The sequence below is a fragment of the Lactuca saligna genome, chromosome 7 (genome assembly GCF_052625555.1).
Source record: "Lactuca saligna cultivar CGN05327 chromosome 7, ASM5262555v1, whole genome shotgun sequence".
Lineage (NCBI taxonomy): Eukaryota > Viridiplantae > Streptophyta > Magnoliopsida > Asterales > Asteraceae > Lactuca > Lactuca saligna.
This window is the reverse complement of record NC_136423.1, coordinates 138371431-138394270: the sequence shown is the minus strand read 5'-3', so window position 1 is coordinate 138394270 and position 22840 is coordinate 138371431. Positions and strand designations below refer to the sequence as shown.

The window sequence follows — 22840 nt, the reverse complement described above, 5'->3', positions numbered from 1 at the left end:
TTTCTATTACGTGCACTCGCTTGAAGTACGAGGGACACCCCTACTAAAACAGTCTGCATCCGCCACTGAACTCCAATCATCCACCTTAGCACCCCACAAGCTAGGAATAAGGTGTAACAGATGCCCAAAGAACCCCATATATCGTCGCCTTAGCACCCCACAAGCTAGGAATAAGGTGTATCAAATGCCCAAAGAACCCATATATCGCCATATATGACTAATAAACCCATTAGTCACCCTTCTAAAAGTAAAATAATGATCAACGGTTTTCATGAGGTATGCGTTCTGGAAATTATTAAAAGATATAGGTTAACAACCGTGAATAAAAAAGAAGACATGTACAATGGGCGGCAAAAGAAATCAAATCAAAATTTAAAACGGAAAAAAAAAACCAACCCAAGGTAAACCGTCACATTCAGCAATTGCCGTCCGCTAACCTAACCATAGTTCCACCCTCACTTCTATAGTGTATCTGTATCACAACTATAAATACCAAGCCCTAATTCTCAAAAACCATACATTTGCATCTGAAGGCGTCTTGATAAACGCCTTTTGATTGTGTGTTTGTTTGTATATCGAGTTCTTAATCTCCAATTTCCTGTCATATCTCAAGTCTAATCTCCTGCGAAAATGAGAGAGTGCATCTCGATCCACATCGGTCAGGCCGGTATTCAGGTCGGAAACGCTTGCTGGGAACTTTACTGCCTCGAGCATGGCATTCAGGTCCGATTCTTCATGTCATCCATCTAAACTTCTCTGTTTTCTATATAAAAAGCATAATTTCTGATTATCCGTTAAGTTATTCGCCAGATCTGAATGCTTCTATACATATTAGTTCTAGATCTGTTGCTTCGTTAGCGATCGTGCGCTCTTCGTTTATTATTTTAGCCGATCTAATGATCTCGTCGTACTTGCATGCGTAGTTTAGTAGATCATTTGTTTATGATGCATATGTTTTTGAATTCTAGGTTTTCATCATCGCAATTACGAAATACTGTTTATGAAACTTATGGATCTGAAGTTTTTTACCTTAATGTTAAACCGTGAATTTTTTTCCAACTCTTGGAGACTTTTTAGTCCAATTCATCTCTAGAAAATTGTGGATCTAGAAGCATTAAGCACCATGAGTTTGTACACAGATATATTAGAAACCTGTGATTTAGTTAGATTGGTTCTTTGTTCAAATTGAACGTGAATTTTCGACTTATCTATGTAAGTTTTTAGATTTATCGTTTAATTTATATTTGCTATGAGAAGCAAATGCCTTAAAATTCGCATCTCATTTCAAGTAAAAGATCTAGTCCTAATACATTACTGATTCCTCGACCTTTTCTTTACAGCCTGATGGACAAATGCCAAGTGACAAAACAGTCGGAGGAGGCGACGACGCTTTCAACACCTTCTTCAGCGAAACCGGCGCCGGAAAACACGTCCCACGCGCCGTCTTCGTAGATCTCGAACCCACCGTCATCGATGAAGTCAGAACCGGAACCTACCGCCAACTCTTCCACCCTGAACAACTAATCAGCGGCAAAGAAGACGCCGCTAACAACTTCGCACGTGGCCACTACACAAGTAAAAACTTTTCTCTTCTTAACACGTGTCCAAACCATTTCATACCTCATGACACGTGGCGATTCAGTTTCAATTTCTTATAATGAAAATTTATCTTGATGTTTCAGTTGGGAAAGAAATCGTGGACCTCTGTTTAGACAGAATCCGAAAGCTGGCTGACAACTGCACCGGTCTCCAAGGCTTCCTAGTCTTCAACGCCGTAGGCGGCGGCACCGGCTCCGGTCTAGGCTCTCTCCTCCTCGAACGCCTCTCCGTCGACTACGGAAAAAAGTCAAAACTCGGGTTCACAGTCTACCCATCTCCCCAAGTCTCAACATCAGTAGTCGAGCCCTACAACAGCGTCTTATCAACCCACTCGCTTCTAGAACACACGGACGTCGCGATTCTTCTCGACAACGAAGCCATCTACGACATCTGCCGCCGGTCACTAGACATCGAACGTCCGACCTACACAAATCTCAACCGTTTAGTCTCCCAAGTCATCTCTTCACTAACTGCGTCGTTACGTTTTGACGGAGCTTTAAACGTCGACGTGACAGAATTCCAAACTAACCTAGTTCCATATCCGAGGATTCACTTCATGCTTTCCTCCTACGCTCCTGTGATATCAGCTGAGAAGGCTTATCATGAACAGTTATCAGTTGCTGAGATAACCAACAGTGCGTTTGAGCCTTCTTCTATGATGGCGAAGTGTGATCCGAGGCATGGGAAGTATATGGCGTGTTGTTTGATGTACAGAGGGGATGTGGTTCCGAAGGATGTGAATGCTGCGGTGGCGACGATTAAGACGAAAAGGACGATTCAGTTTGTGGATTGGTGTCCGACTGGGTTTAAGTGTGGGATTAATTACGAGCCGCCGACTGTTGTGCCAGGTGGCGATTTGGCAAAGGTGCAACGTGCGGTTTGTATGATTAGTAATTCGACTTCGGTTGCGGAGGTGTTTTCGAGGATTGACCATAAGTTTGACTTGATGTATGCGAAGAGGGCTTTTGTGCATTGGTATGTGGGGGAGGGGATGGAGGAAGGGGAGTTTAGTGAAGCGAGGGAGGATTTGGCTGCGCTTGAGAAGGATTATGAGGAGGTTGGTGCTGAAGGGGGGGACGATGAGGGTGATGAAGGTGAGGAGTATTGAGTACCGGGTGTTTGTTTGGTGGTGTGATTGTATGGTTTCTTTGTTTGTTTTGTTTTCTGTCGCGAGTGACTTTACTACTCTTTATATGGGGGTGATTTGAACTTGTTTTGTTTTGTTTTTGGGTATTGTGCATTAGTGATTCTGATGTAATGACATATTTTAATGATCTTCTCTGCTTATGGGTTTTATACGATGTGTTTGGATTTTTTTTGGGTGCTACTATTAATACCTTTATTTTCTTGTCCTACCCCTTTAATAATTAATTTTTTGGTAAATTAATTTTTATGTAAATTTTTATTTTGCAGCTTTTTCCTTTTTACAGTTTTTTATCCAATAAAAAACAATTGTTTTAATAGAACAGAATAAATTCAGGTTTTTAAAGAGAATTCAACTTTTTCCTGTATATTGATAATATTTATGTTTTGAAAACATGTTTTGTTTCTAAAAACACTAAATAATCAAATTTTGAACAATTTACAAAATATAGTTACATTGAACTATGATCACTATTAATTCATTTAAACAACCAATAAACAACTCTCAGTTTATATAAACATTAAAAAACCATTCAAGCACTATATGAACAATAATCATAAAAAATTGTTTAACAGTGGAACTAGATTTAACCAACGATTGTCAATTAACCGGTGGTGGCCAAACCAAGCCGGAGACAAAACGAGAGAAATAGAGATCATAAAAAGACCACCGGAATCACCAATTACCATCATAAAACACCTTTTACCATTGTAAATCATCGTTAACCACCGTTGACAATCATCGCCAGAAAGATAGAAAGAGAGAAAGAGAAAACGTGGAAAAGACCATCGGAACACCTAGTTCGCCGGAGAAGAGATCGTGATAAAGACCACCGTGAGAAAGACCGTCGTTGAAACGTCGGACCAATAGCTATGAACATCGTCAACGGACCTGAAAAAATCGGAGAAGAAACCGCTTGAAACAGCCGCTGGAAATCACCTGGCCGCTGGAAATTACATCTTGCATCACTCCACCCTTGATGACTGATTTTGGTTTGTAGGGTTTAATGAAAGTAAGCATTCTTTTATCCTATATATTTATATAAAGAGTCCATCGGTTTAAGAAGATATTTTATTTTAAACCCCTGAATTATATCTTTTATATTTTTTGCATTTACTTATTTATTTTAATGATTATTTTCTAGTTACGTACATAAAAAAATCATATTAGATAAGTTATTTATAAATATCTTTTGTTGTAATGATATATTTGTTGCATTTATTGTTTTAAAGTAAAAAATATACGAATGGGTTTATTGCAAAGTTTATTCTTTATCAATCATATAAATAAATATGGATTTTATGGTAAAATATTATACATGTAAACAAATGCAAAAGTTGTAATAAAACTATTATATATATTTTCGTATTATATAAATAAAGTTTATTGTTCAAAATCATAATTATGATACGTTTGTCTAAGATGGAAAAAAAGGCAAGGCGTAAAGAAATATTAATATTAATATATTATACTCTATTTATTGAGCATATCATGATTAGTATGTGGTTTTTGTATTTATAATATTATAATAATATGTTTTTTTGTGAATTTTTATATAGATATGTTTAAGTTGTTTGGAATCAACTTGTCGGCTCGCAACGAAGATGTTCCTACAAAAGACTCAACATTTTCCACCGATCAGGTTATATACTTATACTAAATTGTGATGCTTTGAAGTAAAACATATATACTAAAACACTTGAAATTTAATTTTAGATGTTCAGGTCTCGTGAGGAATTGTTTGAATGGACACAAAACACAGCACACTCTTTAGGATATGTCATTATCACTAAAAGATCAAAAGCATATGTGAACGGATTTGTGTATAAAGTCATACTTGCATGTGATCGTAGTGGAGAGTATAAAGCTACTAACACAAGTAGAGTATCTGGAAGCAGAAAGACTAATTGTAAATTTGAATTGCAAGGAAAGTATTCAAAAGTATCTGATCGATGGACACTAAGGGTAAAATGTGATGAACATAATCATGCACTTGCACAACATATGGAGGGTCATCCGTTTGCACGACGGTTATCTGTTGATGAGAATCGTTTGGTGGCAAATTTAATAAGAAAGCATGTAGCGCCACGCCATATCTTGTCAACATTGAAGGAGCAAAACGAAAACAATGTGTCGGTAATTAAAACAATATATAATGCACAACAAAAGATTCGCATGCATGAGAAAGCAGGAAAAACTCCAATGCAGGTTCTTATATCCATTTTGCACAACAATAATTATATCTATGAGCTTACTACAGGTGCTTCAAATGAGTTGGAGAATTTATTTTTTGTTCATCCAACATCTTGGAAGATATGGCGTGCATTTCCACATGTGTTGATAATAGATGCCACATACAAAACGAACAAATATAATAAGCCGCTTGTTCAAATAGTTGGTGTGACCTCAACTCAAGGGATGTACATCATATTTAGCATTCGTGATTGACGCTAACAAGGAGAAGAAGGTGATGCAGAGTATTCCTGTGGTGTGTGATTATCCGGAAGTATTTCCCGAAGATCTTCCTGGATTACCACCTGATAGACAAGTAGAGTTCAGAATAGACTTGTTACCAGGAACTACGCCAATAGCAAAAGCACCTTATCGATTAGCAACGACGGAGATGAAGGAACTGATGATGCAACTTCAGGAGTTGTTGGACAAAGGTTTCATTAGACCTAGTTCATCACCCTGGGGAGCTCCGATGTTATTCGTGAAGAAGAAAGATGGAAGCATGAGGATGTGCATCGATTACCGAGAGCTGAATAAGGCAACAATAAAGAATAGATATCCGTTGCCGAGGATTGATGACCTATTTGATCAATTGCAAGGTTCGAGCTATTTCTCGAAGATCGATCTTAGGTCAGGATATCATCAGCTGAAAGTGAGAGAGCAGGATATAAAGAAGACTGCGTTCAGAACTAGATATGGACACTATGAGTTCTTGGTTATGTCGTTTGGACTAACCAATGCTCCGACAACATTCATGGATTTAATGAATAGGTTTTGTAATCCGTTCCTTGATAAATCCGTGATAGTGTTCATAGACGACATTCTGATTTACTCAAAAAGCTAGGAGGAGCATGACAGACACTTGCGAGAAGTGTTAGAATCTTGAAGAAGGAGAAGCTGTATGCTAAGTTCTCCAAATGTGATTTTTGGATTCGTGAAGTCCAATTCTTAGGTCACGTGGTCAACCAAGAAGGGATAATGGTTGATCCAACAAAGATTGAATCTGTAATGAAGTGGGAACAACCGAAAAGTCCCACGGAGATCCGAAGCTTTTTAGGATTTGCCGGATATTACCGAAGGCTGATCCAAGGCTTTTCTTCGATCGCTACTCCATTGACAGCTTTGACCCACAAAGGAGCTACTTATGCTTGGAGTGATAAGCATAAAGAAGCATTCGAGAAGCTAAAGAAGAAGCTATGCGAGGCACCGATACTTTCTCTACCCGATGGAGTTGAAGACTTTGCTGTTTATAGTGATGCGTCTGGGGTTGGATTGGGTTGTGTTTTGACCCAAAGAGAAAAGGTGATAGCATATGCGTCTCGACAGCTTAAGGAGCATGAAAAGAATTACCCGACTCATGATTTGGAGTTGGCAGCGGTAGTTTTCGCTCTGAAGATATGGAGGCATTACCTCTATGACACGAAGTGCAAACTTTTCACTGATCATAAGAGTCTCCAATACCTCTTTAATCAGAAGGAATTGAATATGAGGCAATGATGCTGGCTAGAGTTACTCAAGGACTATGACTGTGAGATACTTTACCATCCCGGTAAAGCTAATGTAGTTGCTGATGCTCTCAGTCGGAAAGTCAATCTTGAAAGGAAAAGGCCAAGAGCGTTGAGAATTGAAGTTGTCTCGACTATTTTAGAAAGTATAAAGAAAGCTCAAAGTGAAGCTTCTGAGAAGAATGACCGGAAGGAGGAACGTTTGGGCAAAACGTTGGTGTTTGGTACAAACGGTCATGGGTTGAAGGTGTTCCAAGATCGGATTTGGATACCTAAGACAGGAGGAGTCAGAGATCTTCTGATGGAAGAAGCTCACAAGACCATGTACTCGATTCATCCGGGTAGCACTAAAATGTATAGGGACCTGAAACCCTACTACTGGTGGCCGACGATGAAGCTTGATGTTGCAAAGTATGTGGCCGAGTGTGTGACTTGTGCGAGAGTCAAGACACAACATCAGAAACCGTATGGAAGTTTAGAACCTTTACCTATGCCTATGGGTAAGTGGGAAGACATTGCCATGGATTTTGTCACTAAACTACCCAGAACAAAGAATGGTCACGAAATGATTTGGGTGGTCGTCGATCGATTCACTAAGAGTGCGCATTTCATAGCAACCAGGGAGAAATGGTCTATGGAAAAGCTTGCGAATTCTTATGTGAAGGAAATTGTGAGACTTCACAGTGTTTCGCTAACGATTGTATCGGATCGTGATAGCCGTTTCACCTCAAGGTTTTGGAAAAGTCTACAAGAGGAAATGGGTACCAAGTTATGTTTAAGTACAGCTTACCATCCGCAGACTGATGGTCAGAGTGAAAGAACGATACAAACACTTGAAGATATGCTAAGAGCATGTACCTTGGAATTCCTAGGTAATTGGGATGAACAATTACCATTGGTAGAATTTTCCTATAACAATAGTTTTCACTCGAGCATTAAGATGGCACCTTACCAAGCTTTGTATGGACAAAAGTGTCATATGCCGTCTTGTTGGCTTGAGGCTGGGGAAAAGCAGTTTATGCTACCGGAGTTGGTTCATTAAACTGCTGAAAAGTTGAAAATAATTAGGGAAAGAATGTTAGCAGCTCAAGATCGTCAAAAGAGTTATGCTGACAAAAAGCGAAGACCGATGACTTTTGAAGTTGGGGATTCGGTTTTACTTAAAGTCTCACCGTGGAAGGGACTTATAAGATTTGGTAAAAGGGAAAAATTAAGTTCAAGGTTTATTGGACCGTTTAAAGTTCTTCAGAGGATTGGGAACCAAGCTTACAAGCTCGAACTACCAGAAGAACTGAATGGAATTCATAACACTTTCCATGTGTGTTATTTGAGGAAGTTCACGGGAGAAGTTCCCGACATGATTCCACTTTCGGAGTTGAGAATCGATGAGAACAAAAGGTTGATTGAAGAACCAGAGGCAATCGTTGACCAAAAGACAAAGAAGTTGCGACGCAAGATGGTCGAGTTAGTGCTTGTCCGATGGAAACACACGAATGTGCCGAATCTCACCTGGGAGACGGAGAGTGACATGATGGGTCGCTATCCATATTTGTTTGTTGATGTGTGATTCCGAGGACGGAATCATTCTAAGGTGGAGAGAATTGTAACGCCTGTGTTTCTGGGCTTGTCATTAATGTTGGTATAATAGTCTAGGTTAACCTTTGTAACTCGTTTTGAAATAATAGAAGTGTATTATTTGAGTATTATGTGCTATGTGCTAAATTGTGTGTCTTAAGTTAATTAAGAATAAAAATAAGTGTCAAAAATGAAATGTTAGATAAAGCCTATATTTATGGATAATGTTGTAGTAGTTGAAACGAGGTTTACGAATATATAAAGAATGCCGAAATTCGAGTTATAACGAAGAAGTTATGACCTGTCGAAGTTTCGCGACAAAACCGACACGACCCAGCGCGACCCAGCGCGATGTAAATAGTGAATTTAAGGTAGATAGATATATATCCTTAGTGATCTAAATGAGAATTGAAGATCTCATCGATAGTAGTGCAACGACGGAAAGACGGACGGAATCGGAGTTCAGATGAAGGAGTTATGAATTTCGAACGGAGTTTTCCTATCCCGACCTACTAAAAATAATATATAAGTAATATACTTATAATATATTAAAAATAAAGTCAAAATTAGCCAATGGAGTCTAAACGATATTTGTAGAGCATAATCTCACCTTCGCGACGATATAAAGAACGTCGAAAACGGAGTTCGTATGCGAAAGTTATGAATTTCTGAAGTTCGGGGTGCGAAACCCCAAAACTGTCAGAGACCACGACGTGGCAATCAGTGCCACGACGTGGCAAGTGTCCTGACACCTCCGGGAGGCCCCCAGATGCAACTTGGGATGACGCATGCAGTGACGACCAAGCCCACGACGTGGAAAAAGGTTGCCACGACGTGGCAAGGGCCAAATTTGCCCAATAAATAGATTTGAAGGGCCAGCCGTTTAGGGTTGCTATTTTCTCTCTTCTCTCTCCCGTTTTGCATCGATTTGCGTGACAGAAGTACCCCGAAGCCCCGGTAATATTCCTGAGTCCCGAAGCAAGTCCCGAGATCCCGAGAAGTGCGGTTTCCGAGCCGAAGCTCTGCCCGCGAGAAGTTCGATTTTTGTAGAGATCTTCCAGATCTGCTGAGGATTACTACTTTTGCAAGTCGTAGTATTGTCCGATCATCTTCTGATCAAATGAGTGTATACTACCTTTCATAAACGCAATAATAATACAAGTATGATTTGAGTGTATTAAGTATATTGTTGTTTATACGTGTGAGTGCGTTGTTACTTTCTCCTAACGTATAATTATGAAGTATTTTATACGAGATACGTGTTATGTGTATATTTTGTTGTTATGTGTGTGAATGTATATTGACTTTCTTCTATCTTACAGATCTGATTATTTCTATATGAAATATGTGTTATGTGTGTGTGCCTCATCTGTTATATGGAAAATGTATTGATCAAGCATGCTATACAGGTTTTGAAAATATGTATAAAAATGTATGTTTTTATCTACTAATATGTTGGGTAGAACATGGGTAGATAGTTGGTGTGTAATAAACAGATGAGAGGCCTCGTTGTTGTTTTGATCCAGTCATCTAGCGGAATTTAGATGACGACCACGAACTTTTCTAGACAGTCTAGTGGAACGCTAGCAGGCTCATAACCTGTAGGTGTTAATGAACTTGGGTGTTCATTCGCTGTATTCCATCCCCCTCATGGTTGCCTTATTTGACTTATATTGCTGAGGAAACCCCGCAGCATGTGTTGTCACCCCGATGAAAATATTCTTAGATTAGGTCCCTTGTGTTAATTATTTTACGGACATAAAGTGAGAATAACAGGAATGGGTAACTGGGTTATTGTTGGTTGATAATAATTAATTTAATTATTTATTGTGGGTTGAAAATCGTATATGCTCACCAGGCTCCCAAGCCTGACCCACTCAGTTTTATTTGTATTACAGGAAGTGGTGCCAGGGCGTAAGATGGATGAACCATCAAGTTGTTTTGTTTACAAGTCTGTATATGTATATATTTGTTGAATGACTTGTAATGTTATCGTTTATGCTTATTGGTCTATATCGGAACATGACACCCCGAGTTTTGATTATATAATGAAAAATACATTTCTTTTTATGAAATGCTTTGGTAAACATTGTTTTATCATGTTTTGTTTTTGGGAACAAATTCCGCAATTCTTTCAAATCAAATGGATTTACTCTGAAATTATTTTAAAAGCATAAATGAAAATCGGTCCTTTCTGGCCGAGATTTTGGGGATGTCACATATTCGAAAACAATTGCTTGAAGAGTTAGAGAGTCAATATTACGCATACCATAGAGTTTTTACTGACGGGTTCAACGAGGTATACAATTCATTGCGTTGGTTTGAAACACCTGCACCTTCTCAATATTGGTTGCATATGCCTTTGACTGGTTAACTGATTTCCAACAAGTTTGGTGTGATCGTTCATTGTTTAAGCCACGAACAATCTACGACATACTTCCCTCTTTGGAGAGGTCCCGAAGAGTTTCAACCCCACCGAGCCATTACGTTGACATTTGTAAATGGCAACCATTATATGTCGGTGTTTTTGAAAGGAAATTACCCAATGCCTCCTACCACAATGTATTGGAATGCCCATAGAAGCCCATCAGCATCTACATGGGAAACTATGTATTGACCTCGTTTTGAATTATACAATCAACTTTACAATCAACTTAGGTCTCGTAGTTCTGTAGCACCTTGGATACATATCGATTAAGTGGGAATGTATTTGAACCTTTTTATTATCCGTTGGGTTGAAATATTATTTTATTATGGCCGTGTGTTAAATATAATTCTTTTATATAAAATAATTTTATTAGATGCATGTAAATAATATATAACAAACGTTTTTTGTTTTATAAATTTAAAATATAAAAATATTTTATTGATTTAAGTTTTTATTGACATATGCAAGGAATTGGTATTATTTTTCATAAACCAGAAAACGACATATTTATATTTAATTTTCATTAACATTGACCATTATCTTATATAAATTATCTAAAACTATAATAAAATAAATTCACTCGATATTAAAAACTTAATAAGTAAAATCTATCAAGTGAAACTTCTTTAGAAATTAAAGGAGCGTAATTGAAAATTCTATTAATCTTATAGCTTTTAATCGGACATGGACATTATTTAATATTAAAATAAACAATAACGAGTAAAAATGATAAATTATTACATCAATCTATATCTCACGCTTATTTTTGTAAATTTAAAATTACCCGTAAGAAAAACTCTTTATTAGTATTAAAAGTCAAATAATCACTTAATCATTATAGTAAAAAAAATAAATTATTACATAATCATTTTAATTGATTAAAGAAAAAGTTAATATAATGATTATGGGGTATTAGTAGAAGGTAAAGGGGGTATGGTTAGCCTATTTTTTATTTATTTTTTTATTATTATTTTTTTATTTTTTTTTTAAGTTCGACTATGATTCTTATTATAAACAGAAAATCTTTTTTAGGTGAAAAAAATCATCTAATATTTTTTTTTTCAATAGTCTAATGAATTTTCTTTTGGTGTCAATATCAAACAATTTTCAAGGTTCATAACAATGGAAGAACGTATGGAGTAAAACACTTCCAAATTCAAGGTATTTCTGTATTTTAAATTTGGAAGCGGCACGATTTAAAAATTGTCTCTCTTAGATTATACCAAATCAGATTTCATAATCGAAATCACATATTTTGAAAAATGATTACAATTGCAATCCTAGAAATTATCAAGTCTATATATTGATATTCACAAAGACCTAAAATCTAACAATCTTTGAAATCAAACACAACTTATGAAAGGATCATGAAAAAAAAACTTGTTTTGGAGCAATGTGGCATTATATTGGCAAGGCATGGGGATAAAGGTTGATGCCTGAAGAACTTAATTTCTTGCCATACCGCACAAGAAGGTCAAGCACAACTTTATCTCCTTGGATCCAGAGATACATATTTGGAGACTCGTATGGACTTTATCAATCTAATGGAGGTCCTTTGCTTACAGAGTGGAATAGGGGATGACAGTTCTTAAGAGGGTTTAACGTTTTGAAGGTTCCTGATATGCTTAAAGGGGTGTTGAAGGTACAAGTTTTTTGAAGGTTGAAGGTTTAAGTTTCATGGTTTAATCTTTTTTGTATATAGTTTGTTTTTTTACCAAATGTTAAACCATTGGATGTTTTGTAAAATTGTAAAACTTTAATATAAAAATGTGTGTGTAATCATAGTCATCATGTGTGAAATATATAAAATTGTTGAGTAAATTACCTTTGATTAGATGAGGAAGCCACAAGGGAGAAGTGAGTTAGCTTGAAGGAAAACAAACCAAAGGCACCGGTGTTCTTAAAGGAAAACAATATATACCTAAACTAAGGTGCTGTTTGTTTTTTCGAAGCGAAAATTCATGAAGTCTGCAGACCACCTCTGTAATCCTCTGTAGCAGAAGAGGTGGAACAAACGGCTGCAGCCTATAATAAGAAGCATGTTTGTTTTTTAACATCTGCAAACTGCTGCGGTAAACTAAAATTTAAATAAACTAATTTTATAAACTGAAATAATTCTCAACATTGAAATTTAATAATTCTAGTCTTAAAACATTGAAATAATAATAACAATAACATGTAAAAAACAAAAATATAAAACTTTTAAAAAAAAAACATAAAAAAATGTAAAAGAAGCTAATAGTTTTATTCTAGAAAAAAAAAACTAATTTAAAAAAAGCATTAAAAAAGAAAATAATAAAAAATTTAAGAAAGTATTGCAAACGTTCTCTACAAAGTTCGTAAAAAATTACACACGTTAAAAAAAATGTAACTGAAATTGAAAATATTATTAATAAAACGGTAAAAAAATAAAAAAAAAACAAATTAAAAAAATTGTGGAAATTATAAAAATAAATTGTATCACATCTGTAAATAAAAATTTAAGAAAATCAAAGTTTAAAAAAAAGAAATTAAAAAAAAAGTTATACAAAAATTCTTAAAAAAACACTTAGAAAAAATGAAAGCTGAAGAGGTTAGAAGAGGCAAGTCAAGTGTTGCGCCACGCAGCACACGCGCAGATGTTTTGTAGTCTGAAGTCTTCCAAAAAACAAACTGCTGCGAGAGGGAAAGTGCTGCGCGTGTGCTGTGCCGCGCAGCAATAAATGGTTTGAAGAGGTTTTTATAGAAAAACAAACACCACCTAAGAAAGGTTAAATGACAATTATAAATCCTTACAAAAAAAAAAAAAAAAAAAAAAAAAAAACATATAGTGCTCATTAAACCCAAAATCCATTTTGTACATCATAGAAAAGGAACACGAACACCGACAAAGCGTATCATCTCCACTCGAAAGGAAGCAACATAATCCGGAAGGAAATGAGGTTCACACAGGGTTATATGGGCAGCACTCCAATTGTTGTGACCATTTTTGAAAGCTTTTACTTTGGGCAACCCAAAATTAACTTATTGACTAGTTAAATAAAACATAATTATTGACCAAATAAACGAAATTTATTTGAAATTTGTCATATATTTCGAACTAGTTGTCTTGTTCATAATTTGGAAAAGGAAAAATGATATTACAGCCCATCGAATTTTTAGCTTTAGTTTTAAATTTTCCCATATATATATATATATATATATATATATATATATATATATATATATATATATATATATATATATATATATATATATATATATATATATATATATATATATATGGGTAAAGTGAATATACTAACAACCTTATATAAGCTTAGGTACCTAATCACATCATACTATATAATTCTGTATCGTATTTGCATTGTAATCACCCAAAGTTTTTAAAATTCAACCTCATAACTTGATTGTTTCCAAAATTTTTGGACTTTCACCATTATCTTCCTTCAAATGACGTCTTTCTATTGGAGACCCCCTGGTGGGCTTCATATACTACTGTTACAAATCAAATGGTGTAGGAGGAATATAATGGTGAATGTCTGAAAATCTTGAAAGTAAATCAAGTTAAGGGTTAAAGTTTAAGAACCTTAGACGATTGCAATGGAAATATAATGCAAAACAATGTAATATAATGTGATTAGGTACCTAAACTAATATAAGGTTGTTAGGTATATAATAGTAATTTTTTAGGTCTGTGCTAAGCACGGTCCATTAGCCCATTTTTACATGATCTACGACCAATAACTAATATATTTGGATAAAACATAACAATAATAAAGAAAGAGATATTTCACAATTTTGGCAAGGATCGACTAATATGTCACAAGCATGGAGTGTTCAATCAATACTTGTGTGTTATGTTTGGACCAAGTTGATGAGAAGGGTAACTACCTTGGTCCTTGGAAATGGTGTATTTCAGTACATATATAAATTAAATTTAGCATGTTAACAAATGGACAATATAGAATAGTTGATTAAACATAGCACCATGGCACCCCTATCATTCTGTTCTTTGCTCAACAATAGATGTGGATTTAGTAATACATGAATGCAATTTGATGTGTCAAAATTCTCAACTGTCTCAAGATGAACCAAGTCTAACAGGATATCTAAGCATTTCCAATTGCATACCTTTGGATCCTTAAGAATTTGGGGTCTATCCATGCCATAATCAAACATAAATCTTTCATGTTGGAAAACTTTGCCACCAAATATATATACCTCAAATGTAATCGCTTATTACAAATCTTGTAGGCTCGATACCACATGGCTTGGTCAGGTTAAATCAAAGTCATAGAAGCTATAAACAAGGACAGAAAAATAAATAAGTTCATTTTTTAACAAATGGGCAAGATTTATAAACCTTAAGTGTAAATTCTATTAATTTTTACATTAACAAATGGTTACAGGTCTTATCTTTTCCTATTGGTTATTTGGTTAATGTAACCCGGTCAAAATACATTAACCAATCACCAGTTTTCATTAAGAGGCACAAACCGGAGCCAATAACTACCATGGACTTTTCTTTGCCTTCAGAAGAATACCATGATTTTAACTTCTCAGAATCTAGAATATCGAAGTTATTTTTATGATGTTTTTTTTTATTATCCATAAAGATGCACTCCACAAAGAGATGACTATAACAAAAAAAGCTCATAATAGGAATTACATCAAACTCCTATTAGGCACATCAAACATCAATTATCAAGTTGTATAATCAATGTAATGCGATTCAATTGTAACACACACACACACACATAAATGGAGAGGGTTAGAAAGATACAAACCAATAGGTATAGAAGGCAACATGGTGACTGTGAAAGCAAAGCTAGCTGATTAAATTTGAAGTTTGATCAAACTAAACTGGGAATTATACCTAGGATAACAAATTTCATTTATAAGCTGAAAATCTGATACCAAATTATACCTAAGAGTATGAAAGCGTCACAACCACATTCTTGTTACATCACAAATATTCGATAGAAAAGAAAAAAAACAAAATATGCACCTATGAAATCAAAGAAAAAATGTATGAAAAATCAAAGATGAAATCAATTTGGCAAAGAGTTGCTTATAGAGATGTGTCATCAAGAACCTTACAAGTCATCTACCTGCTCGTTTTCTTTACAGTTAATTTATTATTTAAATAAGTACAATTATCAAATCTCCGCATATTTGGAGCAGAATGACCAACTTTCAGGTAATCTCTAGTGCTACATGTTGCAATTGTAATTCAGGATCTCCGGTTACTTTAAATGATCTATTAATAAAATATTAAATATACTGTCTTTTCTCTTTTAACAGCCAGGTGTACGGCAAATCTCTAATGGAAGTAAATATTGTTTTCCACAAGTAACATTATCATTAGATATTTGTTTTTTCACTTTATAAATCATGCTCCCCTGTTTCGTTAAACCTATTTCATTATCAAATATTTAACTTTTTTCTTTCACAATGATGGTAATTGTGCAGATTCCTTGATGCAGAGAGAAACAATAGCCAAAGATAATGCATCCTTACGAACCAAAAAAAATGGAGGCTATGTATACAATTATGTTACCAATGTTTTTCTTAAGATTTATATTTAGTGTCTAAAGGGGTATTCCCCCTTTGAGGATGGGATAAAAACAAGATATGAGTGTTTCTAACTGTATGAATATGTTACTTAGCAGGCCCTTTTAAAAAATTAACTCAAAGTGAGAATCGTTTTATATGTAATTCAGAACATTCCCATGTTGACCAGTATCTATTCCAAATGAAAATATATGAGAAACTGATCAAAACTCAAAAACCTTCTACAGAAAATGAACCAAGTTATCAACTTACATGAATATAGAGACTCTCCTACGAAGAAGAAAGAAATAATCTGACTAAAAAGTACATAAAGATAAAAATCTTTAGGAATCATGAAACTTAAAACCCAGGGGATACATAATGGACTAGTTTAATTACTTTAGGAACCATTAGTTTAAAACCCAGGGGATACATCAAAATCTTTAGGAACCACTAGTTTAATTACTGTAAGGCTTGTAATATTTCGTTATGCTTATGTTTTTGTATTAACGATGACATCTCAATGTTTTAACATAAATAAAATATATTTCTTCGGAAATGCTTTGATGATATCATTATCAAGTTTTCTGGAAACAAATTCCACAATATTATTCTTCAAAAAGGATACTCTGATGTTTAAATGAGCATAAACAAATCAGTCTTGTAACACCCCGAGTTCAGAAGTGCAAGTTCAGGGTGCTTGGTGTAATTAAGGAGGATCGACTCAGCGAGTCATTGGATAGACTCGGTGAGTCGAGTCGCAATTTTGGTCACGTGCTTAGTGACCAACTCGGCGAGTTGGCGGCTGGACTCGGCGAGTCGGTGCTGGAATGAGAAACCCTATTTTCAGGGTTTGCACCCTATATAAGGAACCTTATGTTTTCCCCTCAACCTCTTTGCTGCTCATTTGAGATCCAGAAAACCCTAATTCGCGAGGAAACCCAATTGTGAGTCAATTAGAGCTTGGAGGAGGATCTTTGGTATTGAAGTTTGAAGGTTTGGAGGCTTGTATCAGGAAGCTTGGGGAGATCAGAAATCTACAGTTGGTTGGGCTCATTTCAGGGGTAAGGAACCATTTCCTTAAGCTATTTCTTCATGGATTCATGTATGGTGATTGATATGAGATCTAATTCGAGATAGAAGCTTAGATCTGAGGATGCTACTTCAGATCTAAGCTTGTGATGGTCCTATATGTCATAAAGTTCCTGTTTAAGAGTTATTGGTGAAGCCCTTTTATCCTTAGCCTTAGCCCTAGAGTGTTTTGAGCTTATATCTCCTTGGTTTCACATAAAGTTTGCAACTTTATGTGAGGGTTAGGCTGTAGAAGAGTGGATCTATAGATTTGAGTCCCTGCATGGCTTGAAAAGCCTCTGTATGGAATGAGAACTGAAGAGACTCGGCGAGTTCCATGGGTGAACTCGGCGAGTTGGATGAAGGTGGGCATGGACTCGGCGAGTTGGAAGAACAACTCCGCGAGTCTATTGAAGATTGGCTTGGACTCGACGAGTCTGTTCTTGGACTCGGCGAGTCTGGTCGTGGAGTCCTAACCTTTTCTGGTTGAATGGTAAATCGGTGAGTCGAGGGATAACTTGGTGAGTTGAGCGAGAAGGGACTCAGAATTATGGGACTCGGCGAGTAGGGTCACATAGGAAGGTGGACTTTGACTTTGACCAAGAGTTGAGCAGTTGAGTTCCAAGGGTATTTTGGTAATTATTGGTATTTATTGAGTTCAGTCATTTGGTATTGATTAGTGGTGGAGTTCGTGTCGGAGGTTGGAGCAGCGTGATCTTATCTCTTCAGTCAGCAGTTGTGAGGTGAGTTATCATCACTATATCGACAGGGTCTAAGGCACTAAGGCCGACCCTTTATTGGATGGAAATCCGGGTAGTTGTTATGTTATTGATTTGCTATATGTTTGCATCCTGGTAGTTAGGATGGTATATGTTAGAGACCTGGTTAAGGTCGGAATCCTGGTATATAAGATGATCCTATGTTAGTGACCGGTTAGGTCGATATCCTGGTTAGAGTGTTCTATTTATGTGATATGCTAGATCGGTTGATTAGTGATGAATTACTATATGATTATATGTTTATGTGCACATGGTTGGTTGACTGGGGTTGGGTTGAGGCGGGTCCTACTTTGTGCTGTAGGCTAGCATACCCAGGGCGGACCGGATATCCTAAAGGCCCAGCGAGCGGTCCAGATAGACTGTAGGCCCCACGAGGGCAGACCAGACGTGTCGAGGCTCAGAGAGTGGACCAGACCGACTGAAGGCCCGGTGCGAGGGGACCAGTCATACTGTAGACTCAGAGAGTGGACCAGGTGGGTTAAAGGCCCAGTACGGGCGGACCAACCACACTGCAGACTCGATGTATATGGCTAGACTCGGAGGGTGGACCAGGTGGACTGAAGGTCTGGTGCAGCGGATCAGTCACGCAGTAGACCCGAAGTGCATGATTGTTCTGTTTATGATATGATATGTTATGTGTATGGTATATGTGGTTGGTATTTTGGGGGTAACTCACTAAGCCTTCGGGCTTACAATTTTCAGTGTATTGTTCCAGGTACTTCAGGAGATCGTGGCAAGGCGAAGGCGTGATCGTACCTCTCCTCATGTTTTATGTATTTATGATGTGGTTCTGGGAAATACTTTGATAATAAATGAATTGAAAACCTTTTTGTAATGAATTAATGAATACGAGTTGTTTTTGAAAAGTTAAAATTGGTTGAAAAATTTTAGATGTTACAAGTTGGTATCAGAGCCTTGGTTTGAGTGAATTGGAGGAACATTCGTGTGAATCCAGTCTCAAATCAAGGAGAGTTTTCAAAGCGAAGTTAAAAATGGTTTTCAAAAATAAGTAAAAGAGGATGCAGAGGGTACGATTAGCCGGAGCCAGTAAGTTACCCAAAAATTACCATACAAGTTATTTGTTTATGTGATATGTTAGAACAGCATGCTAGTGTTAGGCTAGGGATCTTCAGGAAGTGCATGATAGAGTTGCCTGATTGTGATGCCTGCTAGCCTAGGGTCTCCTTTTATGAGAGTTTCAGTGTTCCTCTAGGAGTGAGGATGCGTGCTTGCTATGTTCGTTAGTGCTTGGGGCGTTGTGATGATGCTTGAGACAAATATGGGTAGGTGTGGAAGGTTTGTATGGGCCCGTACTACTGAAAGCACAGGACCCATACGCGTATCAAGGAAGTCACAACCCCTGGGTGGCTGATTAGAGAGTCATTCTGGATGGTTATGCGAGGTTTTTGAGGATCTCATGGTGTATTGCAGAATGGCGATTACGAGACGTTTCGGGGCAGGATCCGGTTCGGGATTAGGAGCAGGAGAAGGTGGTAAAGATGGGTCAGCACCACCCAAGATCGTTGGCCAGATGAGTACGGACGAGTTGGATGCCAGGATTTGTGAGATCCTGCATGATGAGGTTGTTGCTATGTTCCAGGCTGAGTTGCTGGAAATTTTTGGGTCGATCAAGACCGCCATGGTTGAGTACTTTGATGAATGCTATGCAGCTCTTACGAAGACGGTTGCCACGGCGGCTACAGCAGCTGTAGCAACAGCAAGAGGAGGAGCTGCTAGAGGTTTTCAGTATTGAGACTTCGATAATACGAATCCCCCTACTTTTGATAGGGTTCAGGATTCGATTGTTGCTATGCGATGGTTGTCAGATGTGGAGGGATGTTTCTTCACATGTTCATGCCCTGCTGATCAGAGGGTGAGGTGTGCTCTGAACCTGTTGAGGCTCGGGGCGAAGGATTGGTGGAGGTTGACTACGGGGTCTTATTCTGATGCGCAGCGGGCTGCGGTTACATGGGATCAGTTCCAGGAGATGTTCATCACTCATTATGTTCCACGAATTGAGAGAGAGAGGTTGGCTCAGGAGTTTCTGGAGCTGAAGCAGGATTCAAAGTCGGTGATAAAGATCACCAGGATGTTTACTGAGAGGGCGATGTTTTGCCCGGAGTTTGCTTCGGAGCAGGCTCAGATGTACCGATATCTGAGTATGCTCAAGAGGGATATCAGGCAGTTTGTGTCCACGCAAAGGTGCGAGACCTTGCTGGAGTTGCAAGAGGCCGCTCGGCGGCATGAGTTGGAGATTGATTTACAAATGCAGGAGCAGAGGCAGGTCCCCCTGCAGTCGTAGCCAGCGCCGAAACGGTCCAAGACTGTTGATTCTAGGTTGGGAGATTAGAGCAGCCGCACTTGTGGGAAGTGCGGGAAGGGTCACATCGGAGTTTGTAGGTATGGTGGTGCGTGCCGAAAGTGAGGGAGAGAGGGGCATTATACGAGGGATTGCCGTCAATCAGCCCCAGTTCAGGATATGAGGATTTGTTATTAATGTCATCAGGTTGGTCACATGAGGGCCAACTGTCCATAGCTTACTGCAGGACCGGTGCAAGCTCCAGCACTAGCCACTTTGAGGATTAAGGGTGGAGGTCAGGGTGGAGCAGAGCCCCCGAGGGCTCAGGGATGTGCTTTTCAGCTCATAGCAGAGGAGGTCAGGGCAGAGCTGGATACAACTGTGGGTATGTTTCCTTCTTGATATCTTGTTATCTTTTGATTGTTATGGAGTATTATATATCTGCTAGTCTCGTTCGCATGATTCATGGCATTGTATTCATTCGTCCTTTCGTCGGGTTTATCGTAATGTTGAGGGTTTTGGTATTGGGAGTCTTAGTTGGTTATCATCCATGGGGATTGTTAGTAGGGAATTAGACTTTTTGGTCTGAGTGTTGTGTATAGCATTTGCAATTTGAGGAATACTCAGTTGAGGGTTGAACTCCCTTAGAGTTTGAGATGTGCGATGTCGGAACGTGATTTTGTGGAGGTTGCTCGTTTTAGAATCAGTTCAAGTATAAGAGAATTTATTGAGTAGGATTGTTTAAGTGATGCCGGTTGGGTCACCGGTGGTTGGTAGTCAGTGCTCTAAGTGCGGAGAATTGGAAAATTCTCAGGAGGATCGACAGCATGAGAGGTCAATTAGCTGTTTGAGTTTCAGCAATGTTTCAGTCAGCCAAGAGCGTGGGCTAGTATGAGTAGGTTAGACGAGTGGGGTGGGATACAGACCAAGGTGGGGCCTAGGGTTAGGCCGGGATTTGAGTATATATAATGGAGTTAGAGTTCGGAACCCCAAGAGGGCTAGAACAGTATGTACGGGAGAGATACCCGGAAAGAATGGTTTAGGGTGACGTAAGATAGTTTTGAGCGGTCCGGAGAGACTGTGGTCCGGAAGGCGTACCAGTTAAATCGAAGGCTCGGGGAACGGTCCAGACAGGCTGAAGGCCTAGGAGGGCGGTCCAGATATGCTGAAGGTCCCGAGAGTGTTCCAGATGGGCTGAAGGTCTGGTAAGGCGGTCCAGTCATGTTGAAGACTTTGTATGTGTTAGTGGATCGGTACAAGGAGAATGAGGAAAAGCGTCACCAGGGGATGATAATTGATGTGGTCTGGCCCCAAGTATTGATCATGTTAGTGGAAAGCAGTGAATGGACCCGAGAGTCCTTGCGAGTAGATTCAGGGTATATGGAAGTTCGAGAATAGCAGTTGCTCTACATAGATAATGTAGAGTGAAGTGTAGCTCAGTGGCGCGTGTAGGTGCAGTAAGGATTGTTGAGTGGATTTCCTGGAAAGGAAAGGCATGTAGCTCCTGAAGGAGCGTGGGTATTTCAAAAGAGGAGGAAGTGGAGTAAGTGGATTATCGACAATGCTTCAGCTATTGGTAGTAAGTACTGGGATTGTACCAGTGGTATGGAAACATATCCGGGTTGGGTGTCTATTGAGGTTGCGGAAGGATTTCCGGTAATGTAGAACCTGGGGAGTTCGAAGGGGATGCAAGGAGGGAGCCTTGTATTTTCCAGTATGATTATGATCAGGAAATTATGTATGTAGCGGTAATTCATCCTGGGGTTGTTTGAAGGTATCGTCAGTGTGTCGGGTTTCCAGCCCGAGGATATTAGAGCAGGTTCAACATGTGTATGTGACTGCAGGGGAGAGCTCATGGGAGTTGCTCAGGAGCTAAAGGATGTGCCATCCTGTTAGCTTGGAAAGAAACGAGTTGGTTTTAGAAAGGAAAGCGGGATGAGTCCCAGAAGTGAATTCGATAAAGGATATGCCAGTTGAGGAAAGGGGTAGCAGCTTGGTACCGGGTCAGGCCCCGGTGGTTCAGGGTGATATCTAGCTTGGTAAGGGTCAAGTGGTTGTTGTGAATTGGAGTGATGAAAGTATCATCTGGTGATCATTGGTTAATAAGGGTTGTTATCAGAGAAAGAAGCTGGTGGCCGGCTTGAATTAGTTGTCGTAACTCTGGGAGGGAAGAGTTGGACTTTATAGAGGTCCGATAGCAGTGTTCGGAGGAACCTGGGTCGGTTAAGACCAGGAGCTGTATTGAGGGAGTGTCATCTGGGATGTGTTGCTGCAGGCTTCGAGGACGAAGCCTAATTTAAGTGGGGGTGAATTGTAACACCCCGAGTTCAGAAGTGCAAGATCAGGGCGCTTGGTGTAATTAAGGAGGATCGACTCGGCGAGTCAATGGATAGACTCGGCGAGTCGAGTCGCGATTTTGGTCACGTGCTTAGTGACCAACTCGACGAGTCAGCGGCTAGACTTGGCAACTCGGTGCTGGAATGAGAAACCCTATTTTCAGGGTTGGTACCCTATATAAGGAACCTTATGTTTTCCCTTCAACCTCTTTGTTGCCCATTTGAGATCCAGAAAACACTAATTCGTGAGGAAACCCAATTGTAAGTGAATTAGAGCTTAGAGGAGGATCTTTGGTATTGAAGTTTGAAGGTTTGGAGGCTTGTATCAGGAAGCTTG

At 38.4% G+C, this 22840-nt stretch overlaps 2 protein-coding genes across 3 annotated transcripts; both read left to right on the top strand.

Annotated features, from left to right (window-relative positions):
• The first annotated feature begins 502 nt into the window (after positions 1–502).
• Positions 503–2895, top strand: LOC145005455 (tubulin alpha-2 chain). 2 transcript variants are annotated; one of them, XM_078964540.1, is made up of 4 exons: positions 503–723; positions 1341–1575; positions 1683–2514; positions 2597–2895. In XM_078964540.1, exons 1-4 carry the CDS (start codon positions 631–633, stop codon positions 2805–2807), a joined length of 1371 nt encoding a protein of 456 aa, XP_078820666.1. In that variant the 5' UTR covers positions 503–630; the 3' UTR covers positions 2808–2895. The 2 variants fall into 2 exon arrangements, with proteins under 2 accessions (XP_078820666.1, XP_078820665.1); XM_078964539.1 differs by having other exon boundaries at positions 1683–2895.
• Positions 2896–4165: 1270 nt separating this feature from the next.
• Positions 4166–15974, top strand: LOC145007282 (protein FAR1-RELATED SEQUENCE 5-like). The gene is made up of 5 exons (XM_078966249.1): positions 4166–4184; positions 4303–4385; positions 4460–5163; positions 15770–15817; positions 15938–15974. Exons 1-5 carry the CDS (start codon positions 4166–4168, stop codon positions 15972–15974), a joined length of 891 nt encoding a protein of 296 aa, XP_078822375.1.
• Positions 15975–22840: the final 6866 nt, after the last annotated feature.

Bases quoted from the DNA above. Each gene is read 5' to 3' on its own strand.
- LOC145005455 (XM_078964540.1), top strand. From the start codon at position 631: ATGAGAGAGTGCATCTCGATCCACATCGGTCAGGCCGGTATTCAGGTC. The intron at 724-1,340 runs GTCCGATTCTTC...TTTTCTTTACAG, and splicing joins GCCTCGAGCATGGCATTCAG to CCTGATGGACAAATGCCAAG. The intron at 2,515-2,596 runs GTTTTCGAGGAT...GAGGGGATGGAG, and splicing joins TCGACTTCGGTTGCGGAGGT to GAAGGGGAGTTTAGTGAAGC.
- LOC145007282 (XM_078966249.1), top strand. The intron at 4,386-4,459 runs GTTATATACTTA...ATTTAATTTTAG, and splicing joins CAACATTTTCCACCGATCAG to ATGTTCAGGTCTCGTGAGGA. The intron at 15,818-15,937 runs GTAACATTATCA...GTAATTGTGCAG, and splicing joins GTAAATATTGTTTTCCACAA to ATTCCTTGATGCAGAGAGAA.